At 35.6% G+C, this 20,174-nt stretch overlaps 1 protein-coding gene across 1 annotated transcript; it reads right to left on the bottom strand.

Annotated features, from left to right (window-relative positions):
* Positions 1–2,728: 2,728 nt before the first annotated feature.
* LOC132617434 (probable protein phosphatase 2C 58) lies at positions 2,729–7,088 on the bottom strand. Its single transcript, XM_060332438.1, has 5 exons — positions 6,861–7,088; positions 4,274–4,528; positions 3,893–4,169; positions 3,624–3,778; positions 2,729–3,071 (listed from the first exon to the last, which is right to left on the bottom strand). Exons 1-5 carry the CDS (start codon positions 6,894–6,896, stop codon positions 2,934–2,936), a joined length of 861 nt encoding a protein of 286 aa, XP_060188421.1. The 5' UTR covers positions 6,897–7,088; the 3' UTR covers positions 2,729–2,933.
* Between the last annotated feature and the right edge of the window lie 13,086 nt (positions 7,089–20,174).

Here is a 20,174-nt window from a genome sequence, read left to right on the forward strand (position 1 = left end):
TTTTAAGAATAGGATCAAAATCTAAATAGGGGCCTGGAAAAGGACATTTGAGTGAATCACCCCATATGAGCTTTTGTTGGAATAACAGAGTGACCCATGTGGTTGAAAAGGCCCAACGAAATTAATACTATTAAGAGCCCATTTGGATTGGCCTATAAGTTGCTAAAAACAGCTTCAGCTTTTTTGAGTGTTTAGCTGGCCAGCTTATAAGTCATTTTGTGCTTAAAATAAGCCCAAAAAAATAATTGGGCCCGTTTGGCTTAGCTTATCTAAAGCAGCTTATAAGCTAACAGCTTATAAGTAAAAAAATAAAAAAAAAAAGTTAGGCTACCCCAACTTATTTTTTTGGGGAAAGGACACAAATGGCCGGTCGGCCTAAACTTATCCCCAATGACCTAACTTTGTACAAATCCAAATTATAGCCACCAAAATAATTCCAGCCGTTAGCCACTTTCCTTTCTTTTTCTGCCTTCTCCATTTTTCTTCTTCATCTTCCCCCTTCTTCTCCATCTTCTCCTCCTCTTTCCTCTTCCACCTTATTCTCCAATTTTATTTGATGCCTTGAGAGGACGCCTTTCAATTTTATTTGATACAAATTACTTTTACAATATTTGAGTAAAATATACGAACAAGTGCAAAAGATAAAAAAACCAACAGTTCATAAGGGAGCACGTACGAAAGGACACATATGATTGTCGTTTTTTGTGAGTTGCAGGTTACAAAAATGGCAGAGGATTCATATGAAGACGCCATTACAGGACTAAAACAGCTTTGATGTATAAAAACTGTATCATATGTGTATATAATATGTATCCCTGCTGCATATGTATATAAAATTTATCATATGTATAGAAACTGTATCATATGAGTATATAAGATGTATCCTTGTTGTATATGTATATAAAATGTATCATATGTATATAAACTATATCATTCTTGTATAGAAAGTGTATATATAATTCCAACATGTGTATATAAACTATATCAGTCTTATATAGAAAGTGTATCATATGTATAAAAATGTATTATAGAAACCGTATCATTTTGGTTAAAATATGTATCACTATTGTATATGTTAAAAATAAATATCATATCATTATTGTATAATATGTGTATAATAAATGTATAATTAACGTATAATTTATGTATAATAAATGTAGGATTAATTCCAGCATATGTCTATAAACTGTATAATTCTTGTATATAAAGTGTATATATAATTCCAACATATGTATATATGCTGTAGCAGCCCTTTAGTGGTGACCTTTCAAAAAGTCTTTTTTTTAAGCGCTTGAGCTGTTGGGCCGGCCAGCCTTGGCATTATTTTGGGCCGACCGGTCATTTTTTGGCATTAATTTGGGCCGACCGGACACCTAGTGGGATTAAGCCCAAACAGTGGTTAAATGTGGGATTAGTTTGGCTGCGTGGACACACAGTGTCCTTTTCCCTATTCTTTTTTTGGCTTATAAGCTATTTTCAACTTATAAGCTGCTTTTTTAAGCCCATCCAAACAGGCTCTAAGCAAGTACTATCAAGTCTTTGATGTTTTTTCCTTTCCATTTTTTGGTAAGGATTATCCTTCAAAGGCACTGATCTTTAATTTTTGCCCCGCAAATTGCTAGTCTTTAATTTTTTTTCCTTCGCCTAATATCATGAGGTTTGGGATTCAAACCCGACTCAGTCAAAACAAAACAAAAAAATCGCAAGGCAGAGTTTCGTAGAAAAATTAGGCCTATTCGGGCAAAAGTTAGGTCTTAAGATAGAGTTTTGCAAAATTCCAACTAAGTAAAAAAAAATATTTGCCTTAATGCAAACCTCTACCTTAAGGCAGAGTTTTACCTTATGCCTGAAATCAAAACTCTGCCTTAAGTAGAGTTTGCAGTCAAACTCTGCCTGATCAGGGAGTGTTTGCAATCAAAATCAAGTAGAATTTGCCTTAAGGTAAAGTTTGAAACTCTGTCTGAAGATAGAGTTTTGTAGGCAAAACTCTGCCTTGCGAATCCAAACTCTACCTTGCGAACTTTTTTTTTAAATTTTGACTGAGCGGGGGTTCGAATCCGGAACTAAGAGTTTTTTAGCGAAGAACAAAAATTAAAGACCACCAATTTGAGGGGCAAAAATTAAAGACCACCCCCGAATAAGGGTAATCGTGCAAATTGTCCGTTGCTTTTTGAGCAGCATTTTAATAAATAGTCCTTTTTTTTGGGCAATTTATGGACTTTTTAAACTATAGTTTAAAGATCACTTTTGAGAAAAATGAAAAAAAAAAAGAAAAAGGGCAGCCCGGTGCATTAAGCTCCCGCTATGCGCGGGGTCCGGACCACAAGAGAAAAATGAAAATCTTATAAAAATATATCAGATCACAGTGTAAAACTTTATAACTTATTGCCAACGTTAGATGACAGTCTACTTGTTTGTATGTTTGGTTGAACAATATATGAGCAAACATTGTTACTAGAAAGGCTAATTTTTCAAGGCTTATATTTGCACTACTTTAAAAAATAGGGACAATTTAAATCAATCAAGGGAGATTTGCCTAAATCAGCCCTATCATCAGTGATGAACTTGTGCTCTCAAGTCAATTGACAAACCAAGTTCAATGATGAATTAGCTCAGCTAGGAAGTTGGGGGAGGAACTCTTCAGCATCTATATTTCTAAGTACTTATTTGAATCATTAATAATTTTAGGTAACAGAAACAGTTTAGAAAAAACACTCGCAGACTCTGCTTAGAGGAGATGTAACATATTTGTCTGAGAAAATGAATATACAGTACTTAACAATGAATACATTTTACACTGATTTCCTATACAGGGGAAATGTTTGGAGGACAGTGGAAATATGTTCAACTTAACAAAGCGCTATTCAGCAGGAAAACATTATCATTTCAAAAAAATTTGTACAGCCCAGTTTTACTTGCAAAAGGACTCCCTTTCACTGAAACTTTACAACTATACAGGAAATATCATCCTTGCTTTTCCTTGAAATCGCCACTTCTGACAAATGTTTAGCTGCTGCTTTCGCATCTTTCATGTTCTTAATACAGTCCACTGCCTCTTGGTTCGACATTACCTACAAATAGGTGAAGCAAATGTCAAAAACTGACTAACAGGAGCGAACAGAACATCCTCCTCAAGATATCTTATTTGTCTGGTTAAAAAATTTAACACTGACAGGAAAACCTTGAGGGGTCGTATGGGTGCTGGTTAAGAATGGAGTTATTCATGTATTGAAATCAGCATAACTAATACCATATTTGGTAGCTTTTGAGTTGCTTTGTATAAAGTACGGCACACCAAGTACGGCGTTTGGTTATTAATTCACAATCCCACATAACTAATTCATGTATAAGTTACGAGCGAATCTATGTATTATTTATGCAGTGTAGAAGATGGAATAACTAAACCCTTGCATTACTAATAACTGCATAACTCTAACCAGCAACCAAACAGCCCCTGAACGTATACCAGCAGGCAAAAGTTTAGAGCATCTGATGCAAATAAAGCCAGTAATATCTTTAAGCGCATCTGAATAAAGGCGCCTATCAGTGGAAGTATCCTAAGTGGTGGAACTAAAAGAGAAGCATACACACGACGTTAGCTCTAATTTCAGGGGAAAACTCACCTTCCACAGACCATCGCTTGCCAAAATGATGAGATCTACATCGTTATCTATCAACTCAATTGCCACATCTGGATCTGAACTAAGATGTCTCTTCAAACTCTTGTCTCCAAATGCCCTAGCAACAGCAAGCTGTCCATCAACACGAGGTACATCACCTACAAAATTCCAAAATATCAGCTTGTGTAAAGCAACACACTGGCTGACTCACTAGCATAAGGTTAGACAATAAATTACATCAATTGCATATTAATCATTAACACATAAGCTACCTGGAATGTTTGAAACAAAACCGCCTTTGCTTTCAATTATCTCCCTTTCCCTGTTTGGCTCATGATCAATTGATAGCTGCTTGGCAACACCTTTCTTGGATATGACTGCTCGAGAATCTCCCACATTTGCAACTATAAGCGTTTGACCATTAATCAGCATTGCAGTAACTGCAGTTGAACCTCCTTTTCCCAATTCGAATGCTTTTTCCAGAATATCTTTGTCTGTTGTATTATAAGCTCTACGAGTTGCACTCACAGTATCAGTCCAAACGTCATGCTGCGTACAGAGAAAAGGATTGAATAAGAAAAATGGGAGGCGCAGGAGAGAAAATAAGAGCAGAGTCACTCCAATTCAAATTCTTCTTGTAAATAATGCATTACCTCTTTCAAAATATTGTTAAACAAGTGTGTCTGCAAGTAGTTAGCCACATCATGGCCCATATGTCCATCGTAGATTGCAAATAGGCCCAATTCGTTGTTATTGACTTGCTTAAACTCACAAACTAAACAATCTTCCATCGCATGATTAGACTTTCCCTTCACCAGGTGGGACCCGTGAGTGGTCCGCTTTGATGCTCCACCCTTGCCTCTTGTATCTGGTGAGTCTGGCATGGACGAAATAAAACATGCCTTTTCCTGAGCAAGATATGTAACAAATGCATTAGCTTGAGAACAATGACTCCTTGACCATTAGACCAATTAACTATCTCCATGAAAGGTCTGAAAGTTTGTAGAGTTAATAGGAAGAAAAGCAAATGGCGAAGGCCAAACAACCAAAACGAAGTCATTTAAGTAATTGTGGAAAGTAGTACCTCGTCAACAGATACAGATAGCATAAACTAGAAATCAGTGTTTAAGAAAATTTTGGAGAATTCTGGTGTAAGTGAGCTACTTAAATCACAAAGAAATACCACACTTCTCTCTAGCTTACTTCACTGTCTCTTTTTAAATGAATTCTAAGAAAAATTGCAATAACTAATCATGCAGAAACCTAGAGAAGTGCAAAAGCAATGTGGAAATTTGTTAGTAAGAGCTTGCAGTGGTCCTACAAACAGAAATGTCCTAAGATATTGACTCGATAGCTAGCCATTAAGACAGTTGACAGATACATTTAAGAATAGATATTCAAATTAGTGAAAAATTCCAGTGACAACCAAAACTTTGACTGAAATCACGTTTCCAGTTATAGGCAGCGGTATGGCAATATCATCTTCTCTAAGGCATATGAATTGATTATTCAGTTGTTATCCATCTCATTATACTCATCAAAGAAAATCACGACCGGAAATTCCAAAATAGTAACAAAAATAAACATAGAAAACAGCAAGCATTAATGATTGTTCTGTAATGCACAATTAAAAGATGATTCTGTATAAGATAAAGTACAATGAAGATGATTTGTCTCCTAAATTCTCGTGGCCAGGATAAAAATTTAATTCCTAGCTGCATAATGACAGATACAGGATCCCACACATTTCAACATAAGGATTTGTCGAATTGGAAGAAAATCGAGATAGTAGGTCAGCAACTAATAAGCAGCTAGCAGAAAATGATTCTAATGTACACAACAAACGCCATCATGATAAATCTATAATTTGGGAATAGCATTAGAATCTCTTTTTGTCATAGATGCACCTTATCTGCAAATATCTTCATACTGAAAAAAACAAACTTTGCTTTTCTATTGACAGCATACAAGTTCAATATCTGCTTCATCATACTCTATTTGCTTATTAGGAAGAATGTATAACAGTGTTGTCAAAGATGCCCTTAAAGCACGCTTAAGCCCTGAAACGAGGCTCAAAATGTGTTGAGCGCTTCGCCTTGCTTAATGTGCGCTTTGGTGTCGTCACCAAGGCTCTAATAATTTTTTTCAATTTCTTTGTCCTTATATTTGTTATTCATGGTTAAAATTATTAGTGTTGGACTACACATATATATATTTTTCTTTTTTCTCCATTTGCGCCTTTTTTCATTAACGCCCATGCTTTATTTTCGCTTTGGGCTTAAAGCCCCGAGGGATCTTAGAGCTTGTTTTGCGCTTTTGGCTTTTGATAACACTATATAACACAATCTGCAAATAGCAGCTGAACTCACACAATGAACAGAGAAAGACAAAATTAAGGCAGTTTTACTTTGTTCGTTCGTCCTTCATCCCCAAGCAGCAAAGCAAAGGAACGAAAACTCATGAAACCAAAATAGGAGAAAAATGCTCTCAAAATCTCTAAATTTGACCTGGAACTAGCTTGGCCCATTAGCACTAAGCTCAGATGAATGTAAACTTAGAATACCTGCTAACACATAAACAAACAACATAGACGAAAAAGCTTTATATCCATTCTGTCGAAAAATGGAAGTCCCTTTTCTTTCCAATTCTACGCGACTCTTTCAATCAGATATTAATCATGCCTCCCTCACTTTCACCCCCTTGCTCTCTGCTCATATTAATTTAAAAAATTACAATGACAAAGGGGCTTCTAATAACATAATCAATCAACATAGGCATTCACAATTCACATCACAGTCAATCATACAATGTCAAATAGCTTTAAATACTCAGTGCTTGCTTCTTAAGCTAACATTAAGCTGAACTTAATTGAATTCTTTCACTCCCAAATCACCTGATCCCTAAAAACCACTCAAATCACAGTAGTCTTAATTGCAATATACAGTCCTCACTGTCTCTGATCTAATAAAGTTCTAACCTTGCTTTAGCTAAAATTTTGCACAGCCCCATTATCTTGTAGACTTGACTAAGTTTTGAAATAACTTAGTACTAGGTTATTTCTATTTTTGATTTGCTACTATGATCTACTAGTAATATGTCTAGATAATCAAACTCTTCCACACCAATTTTGCTTATTATAAATATTCAACCAGAACTCAACAAAAACATGAAACACACACAAAAATGGGTTTTTTTTTCTAGTCAAATACTATAAAGGAACAAAGAATTGAGACAACAGACCTTCATCTTGTGCAAGATTTCTCTTCCTCCAGTCATGATTGAAATACTTTCACTTCGTAGTTATGTATTTTGGAATGATGATATATAAACTAAACTATGATATCATTAGTATGATAAAATAAAAATATAGGCTATGAGATATGTGCAAGTATAAATCACATTGACTAGGAGAGGAGACCATGTGAATATCAAAGTTACTTAAGGCTGACCTTTTTTAATTCAAAACCGCGTTCTTTTCTTCCCTTTCTCGCTTTATAATAATAATGTAACGCGTTTTTGCCAACTAGTGTCCCATCTCCACACCCTTATTTGGCTCCCTTTTTCCACTTTTCGTTTTTTATACACTAATCCCTCCGTCCATTTTTCGTCCGATATACTAAAAATATATGTCTATTTTTACTTGTTCAGTTTTAAATAATTAAAAGAAAATCTATTATTTTATACTTATTTTATCCTTATTATTAAGTATTAATTAATTTCAATGCATTTCACAACACTTTGAAATTATAATAGTCAAAGGGGTGATATATAGTAAAATTATTATTTTATTTATTACTTCTTAAAAGATGTGTCAAGTTAAATATGGACAAGTAAAAATGGACGGAGGAAATAATTCTTAAGGGTGCACGTGACTGAAATAATTTTTGCTGAGGCTCTATTCATTTTAAAAGATTTATCAAATATTTCTAAAAATTAATTGTAAATCCAATTATTATTATTATATTATTAACTTGAAATTAGGAACCATGAATTTGAACTTTTGAGTCATCTTTATCGAGGAATGTGGTGCAATGTTTAGGATTTTACAACTTTTTAAAATCTCGATTTGGGTCCTAAAGTGGAAATGTTAGTACGGAATCCTTTATTTGCATGGGCTCTACTGGGTGAAAATCCAAATTAATAGCGCCAATAATCTTTAAATACCGGCTAGTTAAAAAAAAAAATGCACATTTTCCGTGGAGCTAATTTTCAACCATGGTTAAGAGTAAATTGTATATTTTGCACCTAATTTGCTAGGTCGTGCATTTTCCCTTGCTTTTAAATATGTATATTGCTACTTTAGGGTTCGTGCTTCTTGTGTGCAATTTTTTTGAAATGTGTACATGATATCAGCAAAAAAAAAATAAAAAAATCTTAATATTATGTAATAACAATTACGCCTTAATCTCTAGCAAGTTGGGATGGATTGTATAAATTTATAGCGATGATGTTCTTCAATTCATGGTATCTTTGTACACGATCTATTTGTTAGTAGCCATTTTGTGGGCTTAAAGGCCGTCTAAAAATATAGAGAGGGAATAAAAACCATCAATTGGCTCCAAATTTAACCTAATATGCACACACAAATTGATTTGTTAAAAATATAATTATCTTTTGTCTTATCAAATAAGTAATTGATTCCTCGTTTGTGTACCAATGAATAGTTATCTTTTGGTTTAACAATATTATTTTATTATTGAGGTTCTAATGATTCATTGCCTTTTGTTTAATATGAGTACTATGGTAGAATTTATTTTTAACAAGTTGGAGCCTTGGAAAGGCTAACATACGATTCACGATGCTAAGGAAAATAACTTTTTTTCGTCCAAAATGTAATGCTACTAATAGGATGTCCCATTTATTTATAAAATATAATAATATATTCTCTAAAATAGGATATTATGTGCACATCTAAAAAGTGGCACACGAAATGCACGAACCTAATAAAACCAAGTAGTACAAACATTTGTGGATTAAAAAATTACGATAAAGAACACACGATCACTAAAATTAGGTTCAAAAATACCAAATAGATCAAATATGGTGCTTTGTTAACAATAATTTTAAATACTTTCAAGTAATTTTAAAATCAAAACGTGTGTTTACTATTTGAATTAGCTTTGTCGGCAATTTGTCCTCTGTTTGACATTTTGTCATCCATAGTCTTCAGCGTAACCCTTCAGCAATTATACCTTGTAAGAATATGATATTTTGCGATCTCAATATAAGTTCTTGAAAAAAATAAGTTACTGGAGTAGTATGATATGACATGTTTTATAACAATATTATGCCTGTTTTAGAAAATCTCCAACGTTGCCATTAAAATGCATCGGTAAAGTAGTTAAAATTGCGAGAATCTAAATGGAAAAATATGATCTCAGGAACTTTGGACAGTACTACGACAATAAAACTATGCCCCCATTCTCAAGGATTAAAATCGGCTATGTGATCAATTTTCATTTCTCTGCATGTAAGGTCAACTCAAGTCATCTCCAGTTTTTTAAAAAAGAATGGATCGTGAAACACAAATAGAGATTGTCTTTTTTTGAAAGGAGAACAGGAATAGTTTATGTAATAGACTTAAAGTATTTTCCCTAATTAACTTTTGTTCGTCTCGTTCACATTAGATAACATGCTTGACTATAGTGCTAGAAATTAAACATCAACGTGTGGATTCCATTGTATTTTTATATATGCCAATCATTTGTCTTTTCTATTATTAGAATACAATGATGATACACCAATAGAAGGCTTACATAAATTATAAACGTTTTCTTAGAGGAAACTTCTCTTGTATTTACACCTAGCACAATATAATATTCAAGGCACCAAATTTTGGAAGGTAAAAATGAAGGAGATACGTAAAAAATTAAGATATCATATCCATTAGGGGTGGGCACAGTTTGGGCCAACCCGTAAACCAAATCGAAATCCGAACTTTTTAAATATTTGATTTGAATATTTGGATTATGAATTGGATTTCGGATTTTATTTTTAAAATTTATGGATTTCGGATTGGATATGGATTTAGTACTATGGATTTTTGGATATCCGAAAATCCGAAATTTTTATACCTTTTATCTAGCCCTACCTATATTATATGTGCCCAGTACTAATAAGTCTAGTTTCTAAAGGTCCAATAGATTAGTACCTAAGACTCTATCCATTAAAATATTAAGTCCAATATACAATTCTCTATTAAATCAAATATATTATAGGGTTTTCTTACTTTTCAAGTCTCAAAAGTCTCACGGTAGTGTCACCCACGGCAGAGTTCTTTGTTATTTTTTCAGATGACCACTTAGATTTTATTTTGTTCACTTCCACTTTTCCATAATGCTTTTATTTTGTATGGATTTACTATGTTAGACATGACTTGGATTTATTAATCCTAATTTGAACTGAAAGACTTTTTTTACTGAGCAATTAAGATTTAGATTTACCTCTGTGGAACTAACACATGAATTTTGTTTCTAATAAGTTTGCCTTAAGTCTCAAGAGTCAAATCCGAAAATCCGAAACCGAACTTAAAATATCCAATCCAATCCGAACTTATTTGGATTGAATTTGGATTGTAATTTCTTCAATCCGAAAATCGAATATCCAAACCGAAAATTTCATATCCAATCCGATGGCCCGAACGCCCCCTAATATCCATAGTCTTGCATAAAAACATTTGTGGATTAATTTAATTAACTTTTGTAATTAACCAATCTATTTGCCTCTTTGCTATTTGTCGTCCATTTAAGAAAAGAGGTTTGATAAGTGCCATGTTTGATTGAAAATATCAGGAGAGGGACAGGTCTAGGCTGAGGGCCCAGATATCATGAATTTATTTAATTTTGTGTATATGTTCCACCTACTTTCATGCGTGTATTTGATTGATTTAATTTTGTGTATATGTTCCACCTACTTTCATGCATTTTGAATTTATTGTCAACGTTAAATTTAAAAAGTTGGACAATGAGATGAACTTTTAGTAATTATGGATGGATGCAAATGCAAGTGGGGTGATATTCTAAAAGTCAGCATAAAATACATTTCTGACTACTTCAACTTCCTTTCCATAGTACTTAATCACTGGATGCCTATTCTACATATATTTACCAAATTCATTAACTTTTTCTGATTGTATTAAAATTTGGATAAAATTACACCTTTTTAAATATTTCTTCCTTCTCATAGTATGCCTAAACACAATATATCCAGGAACTGGATGCAATTTGTGTCTACAAAAGGTAGGTTTTCAGGTGTTGTATGGTTAGCAAACAAGTTATGCACGAATTATAATGTAGTAATGTTATAAGATTGTGAATAATAATAACAAAGTGTATTGTGTTATAAATATTATTATAATATTGTGATGTCTATTTTTAGGAGGGATTTTAGGGTTTGTGACTTTGGCACCACTCTCCTATAAATAGAGATGTTCTCTTCATTGTATTTCATCCCTCATAAGAAATAAGAACCTTCTTCTCTCTTTGTCTACAATATTGTTCTTGCTTGTTTTATTATTTTATAACACGTTATCAGCACGTGTCTCTAATATTTTGTTAAAGTTTAGTCCACATAAATATTATCATCTTTGAGAGCTTTATGGCACCACCCCGTACCTTGTTAGAAATCAAGAGGAAAAGTAAGTGATTTGTATGTATTCAATTCTTCATGAGATTTGTAACTCTAGTATGCTATATTACATGGAAAAGGTAAGGTGGCCAATACAGGTAAGTAATTGGGGCTTTCTGCTTCCTTTTGATTTAATATTCTTTTTTATTATTCGGTTGGTTACCGGATATATGTATGACTTAGTATACAACAGTTGTTTTGGTACTCATTACCATAAAATAATCATCTTAATGAAAGGATTATAAATTGGACAACAATCTTAGGTTTGTTCCAACTTCAGGAGAGTTTGCCATAAATTATGCGGTCACCCGTAGTGGCAATATTTTCGAAGTCTTGTTATGGTTAGATTTATTTATGTATAATCATCAGAAGTGGTGATATTTTCATAGATTTGCTGTGATTACAAATGAAGATATGTTAGAGAAAAATACTCTAATACTTTGATTTGCTCTTGAAGTAGCAACATTTTAAAAGATGTATTAATCTATCATAAATTGATATGCTCAGAACACGTAGAGATGATTTTATTCCATTCCTGAAGAATGAGAACTTTTGATAAATGTTACAAATACAGATCCATTCTTGAAGTGAATGTGATAGTCTGTAATAAAACTTATAAACGTGTTTTTGATTGTGAAGATATCACGATTCACCTCCAGAAGAGGTAGAATAATTGAGAAAAATTATTCTAAATATTCTATGATTTACTCCTAAAATAGTAAACTTTAATTTTTCTCCTGAAGTAGTAAATCTGAAATTTGCTCCTGAAACATTAAATCGAAACTTATTCCCAAAGTAGTAAGACTCAGAAAATAAAGCGGATGAATATTATCCTATTTTTGTACCTGTTTTTACTTTGGAAACGAATTGTCAAGTACTAATCTTGGTTGAATTTAGACGTACTGGACCTAATATCAAACTATGGAAGTCGTAGGACAAAGTACATGCCGTTGAAATATATCATGGTTGAAAGTGTCCAAACGTTTCAATTCAATATCTTGATATCAATTGCAATTCTCAAAATCCTTTGGTTTCAAACGTCAAATTTATACTATATTTGGAACTTGCTAAGGGTTTTATGTGTAATTTTTGAAATTGATGTAATATCTATATTTGTTAAAAGGGAAAGGAATCTGATTAGCCTTATTTTTATTTGCAGTGGAACTCATAAATTGCCTTCTTTCACTATATTAAGCAGGAATATATTTTTGTCCCTTCCCTTTGCTAGTTTTGCTAGTTTGGTCATATTATGAGAACTTATTCCTGTTGATCATTAATTTGGTATTATATGCATGTTTAGGAAAGTAAGTTGTTAGCAATTTGTGGCGGATATAATTAGTTAACTAGAGATTTTAAAGTTGTTAGCATTCGGAAATTACTAACATGTCTTGGTATTACGTAGCTTACTACTAAGGAATTGTTCTATATGTATTTTGGTGGTCTACAAGTATTGGTATAATTTTTGACAAGTAGAAAAAGTTTAGGAAATATATTAAAGCAGTGTTTTCTTGTGACGCAGAGAAATAATGAGCTATTGAAAATTATGTATAAAGCTCATCTAAATGACCAAGTTTCATTCCCTGAAGTGAATAAAGAAATACCACAACACACCTCCTGAAGAGATAAAATAACAAAGGATATAAATGTTACTTTTTGGTATAAAGGTCATTGCTGCACGTACCTGTCGTATGTCTAATCATATTGGATGTTTTTATTATGTATCATTAGGAAAAAGGATGTACATTTTGTAGAATACTTTCTACTATAACCACATTAATATATTATGTTTACTTGCTGATTTTCTAGAAGGAAATAATAATTCATACAAAAACTTTCCTGAAGAAAGAAACAACTATGTGTTGTCGCTTTGATATAAAATATTCGGATGTTAGTGAGTATTCTCCCTGAAGGAGATATTTACCATAGAAGTTGATGATAGAAGTACCAAAGATTGTATAACTTAATGTTTACGTTTGTCATGCATGAATTTAAGAATGTCATTATAATATTCATTTGGTTACAACGTTGTTCTTTCATGACACCAGCAGTGTCTAACAAAATCAATTAAGGGCTCCAGAAGAGCCTAATTGTTTGTATACAAGAATTATGGCACCAGTAGTATCCAAACAATATCTGATTATGGGGAATAAATTAAAAGCTCCTGAAGAGCCGATATATTATTATGTCATTCGTTCGTGATTGTAATATACGAAGTTGTTATGATTGAAACACAGGCTGTAGTAAACCCGAAGTTTACGAAAGTAAATGGCTATCATATTGAAGCTATAAATGATTGGAGGATTAATTATCTTCAAATCATAGTGAGTAAGAAGTATATATGTGAATGGTTACCCTCTTTATTCTCCAAATTATGCTACACAAATATAAGCATGATGAAATCACATGTCACGGTAAACCAGAAGTTTATTGGCAAAAAAAAATAAAAAATCATGTCATAGTAAACTAGAAGTTTACTAAAACAAATAGCACATGGCATGGTAAACTTGAAGTTTACAAGTATAAATAATTTTATTATTCGGCATGAGCAGTATGGCTATCTCGATTCAGGGTTTGGAACCAGATATTTCCATCTAACAATTTTTTATGTGTGGTATATGATTAATTAATCTACCATGATGCACAAAGATGGATTCCCCCAAAGAAGATGCGATATATGTTAGTTTTTCTAACATAAGGGGGAGAGACTAAGTAGCTGAGGAATATGTTATGAATTATCATTAGTATGATCCTCATTAAAAGGATAATTCAACTCAAATGCTAGTAGCATTTGCTGACCCAAAATTAATTTCTAATTTCAGCTGCAAAATGCTCCTATAAAATTCATGTCCCTGAAGGACAGAGTCTACAACATGCATGAAGCATGGTAGACTAATCGGTTCCAAACGCAATAATCATTGAAAAGAAAGAGGAGCGAATGATCAGTGATCATTATAAGGAGGCAATGTGCTCTTGAAGAGCCTACGACATAACACTTCATGAAACCTCATGAGAGGTTTAGGTACCTAAAAATAATGGAAGTGATGAGATCTCAATAAGTTATGTCACATTGCGAACCGAAACAAATGATATATCGTTGACAATATCTTTGGTACAATATAGTGCAATATTGTAAAAGATTATGAGGATCTGAATTCTATGTATATAAAGCATGCTAACGTAGAAATTATTATCGAGTGAAATGACGCACCTTGGTTAGCGTAAAGCTTATTGGACCTGCTGTCCGGACACCAGAAGATGTCACATATTTAAATAGAAATAGATGTTAGCACAACCTATATGAATTACTTGACAAAATTATATGAAAATTCCTGAAGAATTTTAAATGCCTGAAGCATATTCAAGTTGTAGAAATTTGTTCATAATTCTTATATGAATTAAGTTAAGCAAGGTGAACGCGATTTTATCACCTTAATGGATATTTATTGACTAAGGGCACAAATGACTCTATTTATCCTCACATCTTTGTGAAAATCAAAATATGTCATATTGTTGGTGCAAGTTGATTACTTGAATATTATTGAAACTCTTGAAGAGTTCTCAAAAGCAGTATATTATCTGTTGAAAGAAGTTGAAATGAAAAACTTGCAGAATATTTTGGTCCTGAAGTGCCATATCTTTATGCAATTGATGCATTTATATATTTTGCGATGACTATGAGGGATTCTAGTCATATGATGTTGGTCTACATGACAATCAAATCATATAAAGATAACATCTGTTTATAAAGCAATTCAGGAATGCACTTGGAGTGATTTCAACAATATTATATGCTGATGCAACTCTATCCAAAGACTGAAGATGTAGCAACATACATACCCCAACTAAAGAGTGGATTCATAAAAGGATAAAGCTTATTTCACAAAAGTTGTTCTTCACACACAAGCTCCAGAAGAATGGTGATATCAACGTGCAAGAGATGTGTTCGAGCGATAATATGACTGATTTATTCACCAAGTCTCTACAAACTACAACTTTCAAGAAGATGGTGCACAAGATTGGAATGCGAAAATTCAAGTTTTGGAATGATGTACCCATCAGGGGGTGTTAATACGTGTTGTACTCTTTTTCCCTTAGCCAAGGTTTTGTCCCAATTGGGTTTTCCTTGCAAGGTTTTTAATGAGACAACCAAATAGCGTATTATTAGAAATATGTACTCTTTTTCTTTCACTAGAATTTTTCCCACTGGGTTTTTTCTAGTAAGGTTTTAATGAGGCATATTATATATCGAAATAGACATCAAGAGGGAGTGTCATAAATATTATTATAATATTGTGATGTCTATCTTTAGGAGGGATTTTAGGGTTTGTGACTTTGGCACCAAGTCAATTCTCTCCTATAAATAGAGATGTTCTCTTCATTGTATTTCATCCCTTATAAGAAATAAGAACCCTCTTCTCTCTTTGTCTACAATATTGTTCTTGCTTGTTTTATTATTTTATAACATATTGAATTATATTAGTAATGCGATCAAAGATTTGGTCAATTGTGCTTTAGATTGTAACAATTTAAAATATGCTTTTGATTCTTTAAGATGAGAGCTAGCGAACAAATTATTATTAAAATTATTTTCAACTTAATTCTGCAATACGAGTCTATTAAAATTAAAGGCCGAATTAGCAACTACATAAATGAATCTTCATTCTCTAGTTCTTACTTGAATATGCCTGTTTTTGACGGAGAGATAAATTTGAATTAACGGACGAGAGATGTTGTTTGCATATTTAACTTTCTGAAAATTATGCATACTGGACTATTAAACATTTATACCACACCAAATGACCAAAATCAAATCTTATAAGAAAGTCTCAAATAGTGTCCGTTTTAAGTGTCTTGGATGCTAAGCCTTTTGGCTATTTTCATCTCACCTAGAGTTAGGAACAACAACAACAACCCAGTGAAATCCCACATCGTGGGGTCTGGGGAGGGTAGAGTGTACGCAGACCTTACTCCTACCAAGGTAGGACGGCTGTTTCCGAAAGACCCTCGGCTCGATAAAAGCATAAAAAGAAGTCAGATAAGGTTAAGAGAATCAAAGCGATATGAAATGAAATAATGCAAGCAACACAGATAACACAGGATAATCAAAGCACAGGAAATAACAGATAATAGCAGAAATCTGAGCAGAAAAAATTATATTGCGATAATGCGACTACTAATAAGAACGGAAAACGAGACTATCTACTAGCCTTCTACCCTAATTTGGGTCCTCCAAACCCTCCTATCTAAGGTCATGTCCTCGGTAAGCTGTAGTTGCGCCATGTCGTGTCTAATTACCTCTCCCCAATACTTCTTCGGTCTACCCCTACCTCGTCTGAAACCATCCATGGCCAACCTCTCACACCTCCGCTCTGGGGCATCTGTGTCTCTCCTCTTCACATTCCCAAACCATCTCAATCTCGCTTCTCGCATCTTATCTTCCACCGAGGCCACCCCCACATTATCTCGAATATGCTCATTCCTAATCCTGGCACTCCTAGTGTGGCCACACATCCATCTTAACATTCTCATCTCGGCAACTTTCATCTTTTGAACGTGAGAGATCTTAACCGGCCAACACTCCGCCCCATACAACATAGTCGGTCTAACCACCACTTTGTAGAACTTGCCCTTAAGTTTTGGTGGCACCTTCTTGTCACATAGCACTCCGGAAGCAAGCCTCCATTTCATCCACCCTGCCCCAATACGATGTGTGACATCATCGTTAATCTCCCAGCAGCTTTGCAGAATAGACCCAAGGTACTTGAAACTACTTTTCTTCTGGATGGCCTGGGTACCAAGTCTCACTTCCAAGCCAACCTCCTAAGGTGCTTTACTGAACTTACACTCCAAGTACTCTGTCTTGGTCCTACTCAGCTTAAACCCTTTAGACTCCAGAGTATGTCTCTAACTCTCCAGCTTAGCGTTAACTCCGCTACGAGTCTCGTCGATCAGGACTATGTCGTCCGCGAACAACATACACCATGGCACCTCACCTTGAATTTGCCGTGTCAATTCATCCATCACCAAGGCAAATAAAAACGGACTAAGAGCTGATCCTTGATGCAACCCCATTACAACTGGAAAGTGCTCTGAGTCTCCTCCTACTGTCCTTACCCTGGTTTTGGCTCCCTCATACATGTCCTTGATCACCCTAATGTACGCCACAGGTACACTTTTAGCCTCCAAGCATTTCCATAGGATCTGTCTTGGAACTTTGTCAGACTTTTCTAGGTAAGTCCTTCTTCCTCCACCAACCTTCTCACAAGATGGATGGCTTCTGTAGTTGAGCGTTCCGGCATGAATCCGAACTGGTTCTCTGAAATAGACACACCTCTCCTCACCCTCATCTCCACCACCCTTTCCCACACTTTCATAGTATGGCTTAGCAGCTTGATACCTCTATAGTTGTTGCAACTCTGGATATCTCCCTTATTCTTGTATAGAGGGATCATTACACTCGCCCTCCATTCTTCGAGCATCAATGCCGTCTTAAAGATGACATTAAACAACCTAGTCAGCCACTCCAAACCTGCCGGGCCCACGCTCTTCCAGAATTCCCCAGGAATCTCGTCAGGTTCGGTCTCTCTTCCCCTGCGCATCCTACGAACAGCACCCTTAAACTCGTCAACCTTAATACTCCTACAATACCCAAAATCGTGACGCCTTCATGTATTTTCTAATTCTCCCAACACAATGTCTCTGTCCCCTTCTTCATTCAAGAGTTTGCAGAAGTATGACTGCCATCTCCGTCTAATGAGAGTCTCCTCTACCAATACTTTTCCATGCTCGTCCTTGATGCACTTTACTTGATCCACATCACGCTCCTTCCTCTCCCTCGCCTTGGCTAGCCTGAACAATTTCTGGTCCCCTCCTTTCTCTTCTAGTTTAGCATACATTCGTTCAAAAGCTGTCATTTTTGTCGTCGAAACCGCCAACTTCGCCTCCTTTCTCGCCATCTTATAAAGTTCTGTATTCGTCCACTTCTCCACCTCATCTTTGCTTTCTATCAACTTCGCATACGCCACCTTCTTTGCTTCCACCTTCCCTTGAACATCTCCATTCCACCACCAGTCCCCTCGATGCTGATCACGACTACCTGTCGAGACCCCTAACACTTCCCTTGCTACCACCCTAATGCAACTAGCCGTCTTATCCCACAAACTGGTCGCATCCCCACTACAATCCCAGGCCCCCATATCCTTAAATTTCTCTCCCATCTCCAGGGCACTAATCGTGGTCAAACTCCCCCATCTGATCCTAGGTTGGTCCTCCACGACCCTCTTCTTCCTCGTCATCTTGATCGCTAAATCCATCACCAAGAGCTTATGTCGGGTTGTAAGATATTCGCTCGGAATGACCTTACAATCTTTGCACAGACCTTTATCATCCTTCCTAAGGAGTAAAAAGTCTATCTGAGTCTTAGCCACCGAACTACGGAAGGTTACCAAGTGTTCCTCCTTCTTTGGGAAACTCGAATTGGCTATCACCAACCCAGAAGCTCTTGCAAAATCCAAACGTGAGACTCCTCCTCCATTCCTGTCCCCGAAGCCAAAGCCTCCATGCACATCATCATAACCTCCCGAAATAGGCCCGATGTGTCCATTGAAATCACCTCCCACAAATAGCTTCTCAGTAGGCGGTATGCCTCCCACTAATTCGTCCAAATCCTCCCAAAAGCGCCTCTTCTCCTCGTCGCCTAAACCCGCTTGCGGCGCATATGCACTAATAATGTTCACAGTGAGTCCTTCAACGACCACCTTAATCGACATCATCCTATCATTGGCTCTCCTAATCTCTACCACCTGATCCCTTAATTCACCATCTACTAAAATGCCTACCCCATTTCTATACTTCGACCTACCAGAGAACCACAGCTTATACCCGTCTACCTCCTTAGCTTTAGGACCTACCCATTTGCTCTCTTGGATACAAGCTATATTGATCTTCCTCTTCTTAAGAATCTTAACTAGCTCTATAGACTTCCCTGTTAACGTCCCAATGTTCCAAGATCCTACTCTCAACCTAGTCGCTCCTCTAACCCACTTACCCCTCCTAACCCTCGCCCTCGTCCCCGAACGAGAACATGACCATAGTCTACCATCACTAAGCAAAGCCACGAAAACGAGTATGAACTAATAAATTATTCAAAAGTCTAAAGTTAGCAAAATGTAACTACAAGTGTATGGACAAATAATGGATGTGGCAACCGGAGGTACCAACTCCAGTTGAACTGAACCTGGTCGCCGCCGGAAAACACTGTTCAACGTCCGAGTTACTGTTCACACTATTCACTGTTGAGTTACTGTTCACTGCCGGAATTCTGCTCACAGAGACCTTAAACGGGAGAAGAGAGAGGGGGGGGGGGGGGGGGTGGAAAGAAAAAAAAAGAACAAGAAAAGAAAAGGAAAAAAGGAGAGAGAGAGAGAGGGCTGGCCGGAAAATGGTGCTGGAAAAAGTCTCCGGCGATGACGCAGCTGTGTTCTGGCAGCGGCAGAAGCAGCTAAAAAAAGGAAAAAAGGAGAAGAGAAGAAGAAGAGGAGAAGAAGAAAAGGAAAGAGAGAAAAAAGTAGATCTGGCCGGAAAAGTGGCCGGTGTTACCTGGTCACCGGAGTTACCTGAACAGTGATGCGGTCTGGTCGCCTGACGGGGTGGCGGGTGGGGTGGAGAGTTGGAGGGCAGAGGAGAGCAACTGAAATTTTCAGTCGCTTGTAACTCTCAATACTATTCTAGTCCTTGCTTTTTCAGCCATAGTCACATTCTCACTTGTAATTAATTAAGTTCCATTGTTGTTCTGCATGCATTTGGATCTCATTGCATGAGAGAGTAGCTTTGATGGATGAGAGTGATGAAACGTAGCCGTTTTAGAAGGATGAACACATAGGAAAAAAAGGTATACGAGAGTTCGTTCAGTTGGGCACAAATAATATA

This window comes from Lycium barbarum, chromosome 11, assembly GCF_019175385.1.
Source record: "Lycium barbarum isolate Lr01 chromosome 11, ASM1917538v2, whole genome shotgun sequence".
NCBI lineage: Eukaryota > Viridiplantae > Streptophyta > Magnoliopsida > Solanales > Solanaceae > Lycium > Lycium barbarum.

Bases quoted from the DNA above. Each gene is read 5' to 3' on its own strand.
- LOC132617434 (XM_060332438.1), bottom strand. From the start codon at position 6,896: ATGACTGGAGGAAGAGAAATCTTGCACAAGATGAAG. The intron at 4,529-6,860 runs GTCTGTTGTCTC...TATCTTGCTCAG, and splicing joins AAATCTTGCACAAGATGAAG to GAAAAGGCATGTTTTATTTC. The intron at 3,072-3,623 runs GTGAGTTTTCCC...ACCTATTTGTAG, and splicing joins CAAGCGATGGTCTGTGGAAG to GTAATGTCGAACCAAGAGGC.